General features: G+C 34.0%; 1 protein-coding gene across 1 annotated transcript in view; it reads right to left on the bottom strand.

The window, feature by feature from the left end:
• The window catches only part of DNAH8 (dynein axonemal heavy chain 8), a gene marked incomplete at its 3' end in the record, with an annotated part of 133,193 nt that overhangs the window by 42,302 nt on the left and 75,982 nt on the right, over positions 1–14,909 (bottom strand). Inside the window, exons 53-64 of the mRNA XM_080341459.1 lie at positions 14,671–14,780; positions 13,962–14,125; positions 12,567–12,759; positions 11,987–12,109; positions 9,438–9,568; positions 8,957–9,110; positions 8,353–8,517; positions 7,559–7,785; positions 7,058–7,176; positions 3,520–3,623; positions 1,774–1,950; positions 280–447 (exon numbers count right to left, since the gene is read on the bottom strand). Coding sequence (XP_080197585.1) covers positions 280–447; positions 1,774–1,950; positions 3,520–3,623; positions 7,058–7,176; positions 7,559–7,785; positions 8,353–8,517; positions 8,957–9,110; positions 9,438–9,568; positions 11,987–12,109; positions 12,567–12,759; positions 13,962–14,125; positions 14,671–14,780 — 1,835 coding nt within the window. The remainder of the gene's footprint in view (positions 1–279; positions 448–1,773; positions 1,951–3,519; positions 3,624–7,057; positions 7,177–7,558; positions 7,786–8,352; positions 8,518–8,956; positions 9,111–9,437; positions 9,569–11,986; positions 12,110–12,566; positions 12,760–13,961; positions 14,126–14,670; positions 14,781–14,909) is intronic.

Raw genomic sequence — 14,909 nt, 5'->3', positions numbered from 1 at the left:
AGCATGATTGGTATATTTATTTATTTGCCATCAGGTCACATGGCAGGAACAGGACAAGGAAAATCTAAAGCTGCTACTGCAAAAGTCTCCAAGCAATTCACCCACCTATTATACTTGCTACCCAATAAACTCTATTTGTATACTATACCTATTTTAAAAACATATGTTTGCATTTTAAAAAAATTCTGTCCTGTTTTGAGCAAACAACATCATAAATTCTCTGATATGCAATTTACTATTTCTGATGTTTAAGAAGCACTGTTTGAAAACTCCACTTACTTTCAATGATTCTCCCCATGATGGCTTGCAGCAAGGCTTTTCTGGATCCATGGTAACTGGATCTAGTGGCTTTTGGAATAATAGCAGACAGCAGTCCATGATCCTCATGATTAGGTGAGGAGGTTTTGCAAGTTTTCTTACAGTAGCGATATCCACTGGTTTGATGGTCTATTTGAAGAAAAATGTAACAGGATCCTGCATCAATACCATAATTCTATTTTCCCATTAAATATCTCAATTTTAATGTTTGTTTGTCATACTTGGACACAAGTTTGTAATAAGTACGTACAAATAAAGTGAGTAACTGAGCTTACTTTAATAAATTTCATAGTTTCATGAAACTTCAATAATTTTAATGAACCTAAACTAGCCAAGAATATTTTCCCAGTGCTAAAGACATCAATCAAAAATCAAATCTAAATACAGCAGTATTAATTTCACTTGTCAGTCTAAGTGACTGACATAGGACTTAATTAAAAGCAGTTTCCTTCGTAAAATAGTATTTTGGATTTTTAAGGATTAAGTGTCATAATTTATTCCGAGATGGATTTGGTTATTTTTGTTGGGTTTTAAGTTATTATAGGTATGAGATACTGCTTTTTTCCTCATTTTCTAGTAGCATCACTGACACTTCGCTTGTTTCAGTAACTAATACGAAAATAATGAATCATTTCAAACTTCAGAACAAATATTAATTTGTGTCTACTAAATACGTGCATGCCACCATCTGTCTAGAAGGAGTAGTTACAGACACATCGTAAAAAACACAGTGTAATGTACAAGTCCACACATTTTATACGCTAATTCTGTGACCTTTTCTGGAAGTTTCATTGATCTCATCTAAATGTCAGTGTAAGAGCAAACAATGTTCCTTTTCTGTTTTTGACCACTCAATATTTTTTGTTACATACATTCTGGTAACTAGAAAACTATAAACTATAAAAATGCAGTACATCATCGAATTCTGATCCCAGAGTTATTTACTTTTTAATTGTTCAGAGCAGAATAATGAAACTGTGGAGTGCAGTAACGCCTCCAAATTTCTTAATCCTGATTCTGATTGCCCTGAATCCCCTTTGTTTCCTCTTTCACTTCAAATTAAATGTTTTGTGATGAAGAGATAGCCTCTTATTCCTCGTAAAAAAAAAAAAAAAAAAAAGACACTACTAGTTAAGAATGAAGAAAGAAGTCTTTTAGCATAAGAAGTATTCTCTTGAATTCAGAATAACATATTCTAAAGACATCTGTACCTTTTTGAAAGATTTACACCTTCATAATGATCAAGTATTAGGGGGGGAGCAGATAAAATACTATAAAATAATGTGCTAAAATTAAAACGTGAGATCCATAAATATTCAGAAACATGACTACGAGCTGTGAAGAGCTGGTCTGCAGTCAAAACCAAGCAAAAACAGCATGTTGGCAGCTCTAGCCTTTCTGTCATGGGTGACTGAAATACTACTAAATTAATGAAAATGTAAGCATTTTACTCACATTCAGTGCAGCTTCTGCTTCTTCTAATGCTGGTTTAGCTGCCTCCAGTTTAGTCTCTGCTTTCACTTTTTCTACATCAATTTCATCGACAATTTTTTGTGCTTTATCTTTCACACCTTGGACTTCATTTTTTACTTTAGATGCAGCTGCAGCACTTTCTGTGACTTCTGCTAGCACCTGGAATCGATAATAAATACAGAAAATATGTAAATCAAAACAGTAGAACTAGTGATTAATTTTCAGACACAAGAGAAAACAGGTATATAAAAGATATTATGCAGAAAAATATAAAGCTAACCCTAACTATATTTCAGCAGGAGTTGGATAGTAAAAAATGAGTTACTTTTATAATGGACAGAGGACCTTCCACTGGTTTTTAAAGCCAGTTTTTTATCCTATGATGGAATTCTTTTTTATTTGAACCTATAGTTTTTTCAATACAATAAGTATTTGCTTTTTTTGCTGTAATTCTGCAATAAAAACAAAAATAGTGTATATAATAAAACTAACAGAAGATGGCAAACCATCTGCACCAATGGTCAGCCTCTCTTTTTTTGTTTCATCCAAAAAAGACTCACTTTTAGTCTATTCAAAAAACAGCCCCATGTGAATATACAGAATGAAGTTATCCATTTGCGTCTGGTTCTTCAGTACATTTATTTTTAATTCTCTTGTGCATCTGACAGTTGGTGTCAGAATGTTTTTTGACAAGTATCAGCTATAGGGTTAAGTCTAGCATGCTGTACGCATTTACAAAAACATAAATAATGCTCTCAGGTACCTGTGAGAAAAAATTACACATAAAATCCCCAAATCCCTCCATTTTTGGGGGGTGAAATTCAATTCTGGTTTTCTATAGGTCTCAGTACTAGTGGAGAGAAATATATAGAACATGAACAATATTACAAGTAGTTTAAATGCAAGTCTGTTCTTTTACAATTTGTCTTCTATTTCTGATGACTCATAAGTAGTGCCCTATTGGAACAGCTACGAGGCTATGCAAATGATTGGCAGAGAGCTATTTCAAAATGTATATCAAATATAAATATTAAACAAGGTGAATGCCAGTGTATCTGTCATACTTCTGAAATGCAAGAAGTGTAATTTCATCCATTTCTGTTGTAATTTTCTCTTTTATGAGATAAAAGGCATTAAAGAGTGCAGGCAGTCCTTTAGCCATCACTGGCCAAAAGTTTGCTCTCCGGTGCACCAGAGCATCCTGGTATCTCAGAAAACAGAATGCCTATATTAATACATTCCCTAACATGCCTTTCCAGAGAGTATTTTGGAAACTAGATTTCTACCAGACCACCAATCTCATTAGCACACAGACACCTTGTTATTGTAAAAGACCAGCTATGAAACCAAATTGTGATACTCTTTTTTCTAAGCAATTTTGAAATAGTAAATACCTGTCTAACATCTGTTAACTTCTTATCTGCAACTAAGTGCTCATACAACCCCAAATTTAATAAATGTCAATCAAGCACACAAAACATCATGAAATAAAAAATGAAACCTGATGCTTATAGGAGAAGGTAAGATATGCGAGAAGAACAAGCAGCAAATTCAGAAGCAAATGCTGAATCAACATGCTACAGATAAAGGAGTGAAACCGCATTTTAGACCACGATGTACATTTTTTGGCTTGTAAAAATTATGAGAAAATTCTGCAATAGCACTTTACCCCACTATATATCCTGGTGCTATCTGGTGCCTTTTGCTATCTAACACTGAAGTACCTACTTCATCTGCCTTAACAGATGCCACAGCCAGTTCCTTCTCCTTAACGGCCAGTTCCTGAGAGAGTTGAGCAACAGATTCACTGGCCTCCATCAGCTTAGACAGACCTATTAAGTGAAAGATAAAATTCAGAAAAATGAAAACTTGAAAGATAAAATTCAGAAAAATGAAAACTATTACCTAGTGAGATAATACAGTCTAGATCTATATCTCAAATGCTTTGCACCTCATGTTCTCATTTAAGTTTGGTGAAGGAGAGAAAGTGGGTGTGTTTCCCATGCACTAATGCATTTCTTTTTTTCTCACCATTCTGCTCATAGATTTGAGCACAGTTTTTGGCTGTTCCTGAGCTCCACACTGCATGCTGAAGCATGTCTAGCCTTTCCTCTCTTCTTCATCACTGAACCTTGAAATCTTAGAACTTGCCTGGAAACATTACCCTCTCTCCCTAAGGACTAGAGCAAGAGTACATTTGCAGTTATACATTTGTTGTCCAATGTTCCTCTGGGATGTCTCTCCACTCTTCTTTTACAAGATTTCACACAGACAAGCATCCTCCCCTAGAACATTTCTTGTTCTTTTGAGACAGCTGCCTCGTGATCAGGCTACTGGCATTCTACAGGCTTGTTGTTATTACTCACCAAATGACAGGCTGTTTTGCCATTCTTAACAATAAAGTTCAAAGGTATATTCACTGAAAGACATTGTCTGGGAGACAAGAGAGATGTTTCAGAATATTTCAATTTCCCAAGCATATGCCACTTTCTAAAATGCTCTGAGGGATCATGGGATCAGAGAATCATAGAATGTCCTGAGTTGGAAGGGACCCACAAGGATTGAGTCCAGCTCCTGTCCCCGCACAGGACAACCCCAAAATTCACACCATGAATACAAGATAGAGAAACATATGCTAATGTGCTACCCCCACCTCCCACTCCTCTGAGAGCAATTTCCAAAATGGTTGTTACTTCATTTCACAGTAAAAACAGTAAACAAACAAACAAACAAACAACCCACACCCTTCGCTGCATTGTCTTTCCCTGCTACAATCCTAGAGTAAGAAGAAAGAAAGATGGACAAAGAATGAGAATACATAGAACAAGAAGAACTGAAGAATTTCTGTTGTAGACAAGAAACATTTATAGCTTCTTCAGGTCCTCTGCATACTTCCAGTCATAAGAAACAATACAACAGTACCATACCAGCAGATAATTATTTTTAGTGCTTGAAGTCATAAAGGAATGCCTGATTCAGGCATTAGAAACAGGAATAGTATTTTTCAGGGGAATATATAGAAGTCCATGTAGATATAATCTACAATTTATCTAAAGCAAGTTAAAAAGTCAGCATATATTTTGAATCTATAGAGACAATCAAAGTAATCTTTATCTCTTGTCAATGTATTTTGTAACTTGTCTGAATGATGACTACAGAAAAGTAGTGAATATAGAAAAATTATTAAAATCTCTTTATTAAGATACTAAGCCACAGTACTATTCGTATCTCAAGGATGTAATTTCTGTCACTTTTAATTAGCAGATCTAGAAACAAGTTGCTCAACTGGATGATATGCCTACTATGTCAAAGCTAAACTGACATCTTGTAGAACCACAGTTTTATATGAAAAGACTGCACATGCAGTGCTCTACCAAGAATTCCCCTGATGGATTCTGGAAGAAGACATAAGATGCTAAGCATTCAGAAATAATTGTAATTGTCGTTGGTTCTCAGTTTTTTCCTCATCTGTCTTACAAGATTTTTCACCCGAATTGACAAAGGAGAGAAGAGATTACTTCTATCTTTCAAAACATGTTTCTCATATAGATATTAGAGTGCTGACAGGCACAATTTCAGTGTGCTTGAGCCAGGGACTTATCTATAAATCAGTATTGATCAAGGCATTTCTTACAATTTTGCTGCTTCACAAGCATCTTGAATTGGCCCAGACATCATTACATAACGGAAAAACATTCTAACAAGGAGATGAAAAGAGCGACATTATCTCAGCAGAGTCTAATAATATAAAATTTAAATCCCATATCAGGATAATGTCCTAACAAACTGAAACCAATTTCAAGTCTAGTCTTTTTAAGTTTCTAAATCTTGTTGACATTAAGTGATGAAAGACTAAGGATTGAAGGACAGACATGTGAGACAGTAGCTAAATAACTGGTAACAAACTTATTGATAATGTTCCTTAGCATGCAGTAGACAGTGGAGCACATTGGGACTCAGTGATGACCGGCATTTTTGTTTTGTAATACATCTTTTCTATGCAAGTGAAACTATTTAGAATATTTTCTAACTGGCATGAGTATTGCCCATAAGCTGACATGATTTTCTGAGCATCAACGACATAAAGATGCTGCAGTAGAAGAAGTACATTATCATTTTGTTTTGAAGACCACATAAGGAATTAGCTGTAATATCAAGTGAGAGACTAGGAAAATCTACATGTGAAATTTTCTTGACAGTACTGAAGCAAATTAGGTTAATTATTTTAAATTATATTTGAAAACAGAAGAACTGGAGAGAGAATACAAAAAAATATCCCACCCTTACAAATCTTCAAGGCTCTCAGACTTCATCCTCATCTCAAAGCGGGACTCATCACAAGTCCTGATTTTTACAACTGGCAACTGATCCATACAAAGGAAATAATGCATATGGTGAAAATATTGAGGATCACTTACTCCTCTGCAGTCCACTCTAATTCAGCAGTTTGTAAATAAAATAAATATCTCCGAGTTTTATTTTATTTTCTTCATGTGAAGTGCACCAATTGCATTGTTAATCATTGTCTAAATGCTACGTCATTTTACCTTTGTATGGAAAAACTTATGTTGAATTCTCTGTTCTGTTAGATATACAGTATCTTTTCCCATAAAGACCAAGTATCCTAAGCTGTTCAATTGCCTTTGAAGATTTACAAAAGCATGTCTAGATGAAAAATGGAGAAAACTGGAAAAGTATTCTGAATGCAATAGGTACCAACCTAATTCCAAAAATTAGGTCATTTCAAACAGTTATCCAAAACTAGAACATTTCAATCATACTTTTCTGTATTTCAGATGTCTTGTTATAAAATTACCACAAATAACAACTACTTATTCTATGGCACAAATCTGAAATAAGCTGTGAAGTGCTCAGATTGTATAGTGTGAATTTCTGTATGGAAATCCAGGAATAAGTTAATAACTGTTCTTAGAGCTACCTGCTCTACACTAGTAAGTCACAGATGCTCTTTCTGGCCATTTTCAGGTGCTACTTTCTATTGCAAATGCTAAATTGAAACTATTAAAGTTTAATATAATGCTGAGATGAATTATTAAACTGGCAGCTTTGAGGCATTTTTGTAAGAAAATCATTGTGAACTGGAGATAGCTGGAGTGCTTGTAAATGGTCCTGATATGATATCAGTTTTGAACTGTGATCCAGCAGAACTGATTTTAAGTGATCACTGAATAAGTAGCCTAATATTAAAAACACAGATCATTTGAGACCATAGGTGTAAATATATGTTTATCCCTATTTTGCTTACCAACTTTCATACGATTAGCTTGTTCATTAATACTCTCCAAATTTTCAGCATAAACTTCTTTGTAGCCATTGACAAAAGAGAGGTAGGATTTAGGTGTTACATAAGTTCTTCTTCGATATCTAAAACACAGTATATTGGCAACATCAACTTAATACATTTTTGATATGTACAACCATTTGATTACTTCAAATTAAACAGAAGATTACATAAATCAAGTCTTTAACTCAGTCAAAATCAAATTTTTTCATCAGGCAAAACCTCATTTCCAATGATGTTGCTTTTATCCACCTAAAAATGTTAAAGATTGTTGAGTAATGGGAATGAAGATACTAAATTTGCAAAATAGTAATTACTTTCCACAGCCTTTGCATGTATTGATACAGCAGATTTATTTTTGTATTAGCCTTAAAAGACACTCATTGACTTATACAACACAAGGGCAAAAAACTATATAGCAGCAACACTTTAGGGATTAATCATAGCTTTTGTATAAAATATTACCTTTGGAAATAATTCTCACAGCTTTCTGAAACTATATCATGAAAGAGACCCATGGCTTCCACTACTTGCGTTTTAACTGTTGCAGAACAGACCATATTAAATTCTGAAAGAAAATAACTGGCTACAGCTATAAGAGCTTCCCTGGGCCATCGACTGAACCAATCCATGGTGCATCCTGATATGAGGCCAGGAAATTTCAAAGAACGTGCACGGAACTTCTCACCAACCTAAAGGGAGTAAAAGTGTTAATTTACTATATGATTCTTAATTAGATTGATAAAAATGTTTAAATCAAATGAAAAAATAAAATAGTCTGGTTTTTTATTGCTAATTTTCTACTCAGAACAGCCTGCACAGTTTTTTCTTTTATACAAGTATTTTGCTAATTTTCCAACTTTCAATATTTTATGAAATTTGAAGAAATAATTTCATGAAAAATATAAATGTTTCTTAACAGTTTAAAACTTCAGTTAACTTATTTTAATTTTCATTCAATTCTTGTTTTCAAGTAAAAAACAAGAATTTCACAAAGATACATTCATTGATTTGTAGCAGGAAAGAATACACCAGGAGGAAAAAAAAATAACATGTAAGGAATGGTGTAATTTGTAAGTGTTTTGTTTTTAAGTTCTGACAACTGTACTATTACTTCTACTATCTCAGCAATTATAACCAGACTTCATTAATCTTTTATTGCATCTTTAAACTTCCTTAAAAATATAAAGCTTGAATAATCCTGTCACACCTTATAAGATAGCTTGCTAATGGAAAAGAGATATAAAGAAAAAACTTACTGGAGAAAAGCAGAGGACAACATGTAAATTCTTTTTTGCTCGACTTAAAAAATATTCATAAAGATTATCAAAGGTGGGAGGACATCGAGGCATCTCATTTTTCATCACAGGTATTAATCCTTGAGTGATTTCATCCAATTCATCCCGAGGAAATAAATTAGAAATCTTTTTAAAAAATTAAAATTGATAAGAAAATAAATTACATGGATGTAATTATTATAGAGTTTGTAACTATTTGCATACATCTGTATCTCTCTCTCTGCATACATACAGTTTAGATTGATTAAAAATCAAATTTTTCCCTGATTTAGACTTCATGTAACACCATTAAAAACTAGGAAATCTAACTCAGGAAGAGTATACATCTTGACTGGCCAGTGAATACTCATTTAATAGAGGCTACTGAAATATCCATCACAGATCCTTTTTTTTTCCTGCCTTACACTGAAATAAAGTAACTGCATACCAAAGGCACTCATTTAAAAAGTTGAGATATTTTAGTCATTATTGATTCTACAATTTATTACCAAAATAAACAAACTAGTGGGAACAAATTCTGCAGTTTCCTGCATCCCTACATTGCCTGTCACACCGAGATCCTTACCTCGCCTGAAGACAGCAGATTATTAATATATTCCAAAAATGACTCATCTTTTATTTCATTATCAGTGAAAATGAAAGTGATCCCTTGTCCTTCAAACCCAGCTGTTCTAAACAGCACTTTTAAATCATCTGAGAGATTGCTTACATTATAGGATCTGGGAGGAATAAAAACCATCACCTGTTAATTCAAAACAACTCAGAATACTGCTATTTTCATATTCTAGCTTTTTATGAATGATAGTGCAAACATCATTTGTAAAAACTCATTCTGGCTCAAGAATAGTTAACACAAGGTCCAGCTTTTCTCAGTTGAAACTTAATCCAATGTTTTACACAAACCAAACAATGTATTGTTTTCCACATTTTAAAACTTTGACAAAATTTAAAAATAAATAAATGAATTCATAAAGAAGGCTGTTAAAAACATGAGAGAGAGAAAGCAATAGCATAAGTTAGATTTGTATATTTCTAGCATTTCTTACCTGGTTAAAGTGATCTGAAATATTTTATAGCCAGCAATAAAGGAGGCCAGCCTTGAAAGACTTTGTTTACCAGAACCACCAACTCCAACAAGTAAAGCATTTCCAGCTGCTGTCCGAATTATCCGGGAAATCTATATAGGAAAAAATGGAACAAAAGCTCATTAATAAATTGAAATTAAAATGTTAATTAGTAAAATTGAAAATCTCTTATATTCTACACTTTATTTACTAGAGCACAATGTAGATTATTAAAAGAATACTTCCAGAAATTTTTTCTTCTCAGCAGAACAATTGTAGATTCTTAAGGAATTTTGTCTAACTAATGAAAAAGTTTCATGTAAAAATATAGGATGGTTATAATTAGTTACAGATAGGATTTAAATACATGGAGACATTTTGAGCTCTATGTTGAAGGCATCAGTCTGAATGTGCTTAAAAACATAAAACAACTTCAGCTAGAAGAATAAACACACCTCATTACTAATTTTAAGAGTCTGAAAGACTTGTACATGTTTCAACTATCATTTAGTGGTATCTTCTATTTTATCTACCTTCAACATTTCCTTGAAGATAGTTTTCTTAACAAGTCTCCCAGATATACAAATTTACTGTTATTGATTTTTTACACATCTCCTTTATGTACTAATATACATCACATCTTCCTTGATTTTATTATGTTAGTGCAAAGTTACTTTCAAGGTGCTACAGTTTGGTTAGCTTGTCATGTAATTTATGTACAAAATGCAAAAGATCAGCATCAAGCCTCCTAAATCTATTCATTATTTTTTCCGCTGTCCTGGTTTTGTTTAAAACAAGACCAGTTCTCTTTTAGTGAATTTTTCTTTCAGCTAAGTTCTTCTAAGTAACTGCACTTTTCTGACTTTGGCTGCATGTTTCTTCAGACACTGTTCACTTCAGAACTGATAACAGTAGCAATAGTATGCAGAAGAGCCCCAGGTTTATACTTATTGCTATGGCAACCAAGGTTATTGACAAATTTTGCACGTCCCGTGAGAGAGGTGCATTTGCAAGGAGGGGCGGACAGAACAGGTGACTAAAATTGACCAACTAAGTATTCCATCCCACACATGTCATACACCCTATAAAAGTGGGAGATCACAAGGGTCTGCTCTCTTCAACTATGGCCAGCATCTAAAGAGGACTCTGCTAGTTCTGCTTGTGATTCTAGGCCTCGTTCCCAGCCCTACATCACTGAATCCAGTTCCGGTTTACTGCAGAGTCCAGCCCAGGACTGACAGGTATCTGCCCTGCAGCTGCTGGAGCAACGCCAGCTCCGCCACGGCCGCCGCTGCACTGTGCCGGGAAATTCAAGATTGGTTTTGCATATTTTGTATTATTTTCTCTATTTATTAGTAGCATTAGTAAAGCATTTTTAACTTTTCCAACTTGTAAGTCTCTCTCCCTTTTCCTTCTATTACCTATCCTAGTGGGTATGGCAGGGGTCAACAGAGAGCATCTGCCACAGTTTATTGTCATCCTGCAGTAAACAGTGACATCCCCTCAAAGAAATTTTGGGTCTATGCACAGTTCCCTCTGAGCCTATCCAGATAACTATATTAAAATAGAAGTTTAACTATGAAATTATGAGCATGACTAAGTTTATTGTCACCATAGTGACAGCAGGGCTGTCACTGCCTAACTGCATATCCCAGATATTCTGGTTAAAACTTGCTAATGAAAATGGAGTATCAGAGACTTTCAAGGTCTTCAGAAAATCACCTAGCATCACATGAACTGTATTTAAAAATAAAATTATTTTCTTCTGTTTAAATGCAAAGCAAACAAAATCATTTACTTCACTTGAGGTCAACTAGAGAAGAACCAAACATCCTCTGTTTTGCTTTCACTATGCTTCCATGTGCCTTTCAGTAAACAGATCATTAAGTTAAAGTAATTCCTGAGATAACTAACACAACCTTTTAAACCTGAGGCACAGTGCTTCAAATAAATCTCATGCTTAGACTTCCCCCCCCCCCCCCCCCCCCCGCAATGAATCAGATTCTAACATTGGCTTAATTCTTTCCTTATATCTTCCTTTCTGAATAGGAGTTCAGCTGATTGTAAACCAGAGACTTTCCTCCACTCTACACACTGATTCTACTGCAGCCTAAATTTATGTCTTTTCATGTCTGTCATCCAAACAGATTCTACCTCATGTTGTTTTGGTCACTTGTCAGGTACAGATACTTTTGAAGTGTTCACCGAATTCTTAATGAACAAAAATCATTCTATATACAAAATATAAATGTACCTCTTAATGACCTCACCTTGCCTATCAAGCAAAATCTTCATACCTCTGAATACAAAAAATCTTAAACAAATATACAAACTAAGGTATTTATTACAAAACATGCAAACAGGTAAAATAACTGTAGGTCTTTCCTAGTTCCTGAAAATGACTAGGCAAAGTTGCAAGTAAGTTTGGGGTCAAGAGTAGCTTCCCAGAATGTGCCCTCCAAGCATGGCTTTGCCAAATCAGGAACACTGTTGCAACAGTTCAACTAATAAAAAAGTAACAATCTCCAAACCTTAACAATATGTGTCATTGCATCCTTAAAAAACACCAAATCAAGAGATGATCCTCTAATATATTCATTGTATTGTCCCTGATACATTTGCAGTTTTTCACAAAGAAATTCAAAGCTTGGAATCTGGAATAAAACAAAACAAAACAAAACAAAACAAAACAAAACAAAGTTACAATATTAGTGTGGTCCTTCAGAATTTAGAACTTCACTGACATTTTTACACAAACTTGAGTTCACATACTGCCCACGCATAATGAGATTATCTTGTTAATTCACTGTAGTGATTGTAGTTGTGCTTAAGCAGAAATTTTATGCTAGTGGTGGGAGAGGGGGAAAAAAAAAAAAAGGGCAAGGAGATTAGGAATTAGTAAAGTACATTTACATGGCATTAATGTTAATGTCACTAAAATGATTTATTGTTTACTAAGCAGAAAAATCTAGATATATCTTCACAAAAAATGTGGTAGGCATTAAACAACGCTTTCTGTATTATACGAGTTCTGCAATATAGCATACTTAATAATTAAAGGAAAACTTCAGTGCCTAGTATTTTAGGTGTAAAATGTGTAAAATGAAATACCTCCTCATAAATTTTTGGTGCTTCAAACACAAAATCTTCTGGTTCATCACCAGTTGGTTCAGGCATCTCCCGTAAAAAATCTACAAAATATGGTTCAGCGTGGAGGACTTCTGTTAATCCTGTACCCACATATTCCTCAATTGCTTTAGTAATAGTTTTGTCAAACCAGGCTGTATCTTCAGGAGTAATAAATCTAAAAACCATAGATTAGTACAATTAAAAAAAAAACCAAACAAACAAATAAAAATCCCCACCTGAGTTCTAGTTATAGATGTAGAAGAAAAAAATAAGATAATTAAATACTAAAAAAAAATATTAAAATGCGTATTAGGCAATATATATTAGTCAACAGTCACAAAAATAGATTAGGCAATATTCACAGAAATTAAATGCTTCCATACACTAAATAGTCAGTCACATAAAACACAGAAAAAACATGATCATCTCCATGGCCCTCCTCCAGACTTGCTCCAACAAGCCCATGTGCTTGTGTTGGGGGCCCTGGAGCTGAACGTAGTTTTCCAGGTGGGGTCTCATCAGAGGGGAAGAATCACCTCCTTGACCTGCTGGTGAGGCTTGTTTTGATGCAGCCCAGGATACATTGTCAGGTCATGTTGAGCTTCTCATCAACCAATACCCCACTCCTTCTCCTCAGGTCTGCTCTCAGGCCATTCTTCACCCAGGTTGTATTTGTGTTTGGAATCGCCCCAACCCATGTGCAGGAGCTTCCACTTGGCCTTGTTGAACTTCATGAGGTTATAAAGCATTAACTTTATAAAACTTATGAAGGTCTTTCCTCAGGACATCAGAATAAGAAATAATTATATTAGTGAAAATCCACAGTAGTGGTGGGTACATGTGAGGTTTTTACAAACAGCTACAGTACTACATATAGAATTTCTCAACAAACTCAAACGCTGTAAACACAAGAATATTACTGGATCTTTAACACATGCAGCTCATAACTGTATCTGTTTTACGAATATATAAAGGAGATTTAGAGTAAATGGGTTATCTTTTAATTGTAGGCATACAACATTTCTGTAATGATATCAAAGCAATTTTAAATTATGCTCTGTGTATAAATTTAGGACACCATATAATCCTCTTTTTTACAGAGGAACTGGCTGAGTGGAGGCAAACATAAGTGCAAAAAAGTAGGTTAAAGAATAGAATATGCATATATTTTTGAGTTCTCCATCCAATTACTGGTCTAAGCGATCAGCAGACAGCATGACATTTGTTGAGATAATACCCCAATACAGACTGCATGTAAAATAAGACAAAATTTTTCAAATTGGCCTAGCAAGGTTTATCCTGTAAAGAAGTTTTACAGGTATATGAGCAAATGTAAATGGCTAGATTACTAAATATACAATGCTACAGTTATTATACCTGTCAGCAATTACTCTGGTACATTCGTGTTTAAAAAGTGTTAGAAGGGCAGTGCCACTGTCACATTCTTCTGCCTTTATAGTTAACATTCCTTGCCAAATTCTAGAAAGGTCTCGAAGGTTGAATATATAGTGGAACTTAGATGGTGTAGGCAGCATCTTTGTCTAAAGGAAAATATTGTTAATTTTCAAAATCAGTAACGTTTTAAAGGAATTGAGAATAATATAAATTATAAATATTATATTTAAAAACACATATAAAATATAACAAAATCACTAACTTTTACAAATAGTACCGTGGGTAAACTCTTCAAAAATATCTCATTTGTTTTGAAGTAGGATCTGGCACTAGATGTAAAACTCCAACTCATATAATATGCAATTATTTCATACGTTGCTCTGGGCTTTATAAATTACAGATTATAATTTATTAAGAATTTCACTCTCTGTTTCTTAGCTACAGTGATACAAGCTTTGGGCAACATGAATAAAACTATATGAAAGAATGGACTGATATTTCCATTCATCTGTCATGTATACTGAAATCTGATATTTTTCCAAATTGTAGCTCCAAAATTTTTTTAGCCCATCTTTCTCCTGTGTTTTTTTTTTCTTGTTTTAAATATGTTCTTAAGGAATATGTGCCTAGATTACACTCATAGTCACTCTGCTCAGACTGATTGTGATTAAACTTTCCCTGTGATTTATACCTTTGTCCACTGCCATAATATTCTGCCTGCTGTAACCAATTTTTCCACCATATCACATACTTCAGGATTGAAATTTCTACATGACTGAAAGTATCCACAGCCAATAATACCTGCAAATATAAAATTCAGTATACAATTAATCTCAGGTTTTAGGGTATAATAAGGTAAGTTGTGAGCAAGACATATAAGCATTTATGTAAAACATTAATTTGCTTTTAAATAACAAATTAATTAATTTC

Source organism: Nesoenas mayeri (genome assembly GCF_963082525.1).
Source record: "Nesoenas mayeri genome assembly, chromosome: 3".
Taxonomy (NCBI): domain Eukaryota; kingdom Metazoa; phylum Chordata; class Aves; order Columbiformes; family Columbidae; genus Nesoenas; species Nesoenas mayeri.
Note: the sequence above shows the minus strand (reverse complement) of the source record. Positions and strands in the feature narration are given on the sequence as shown.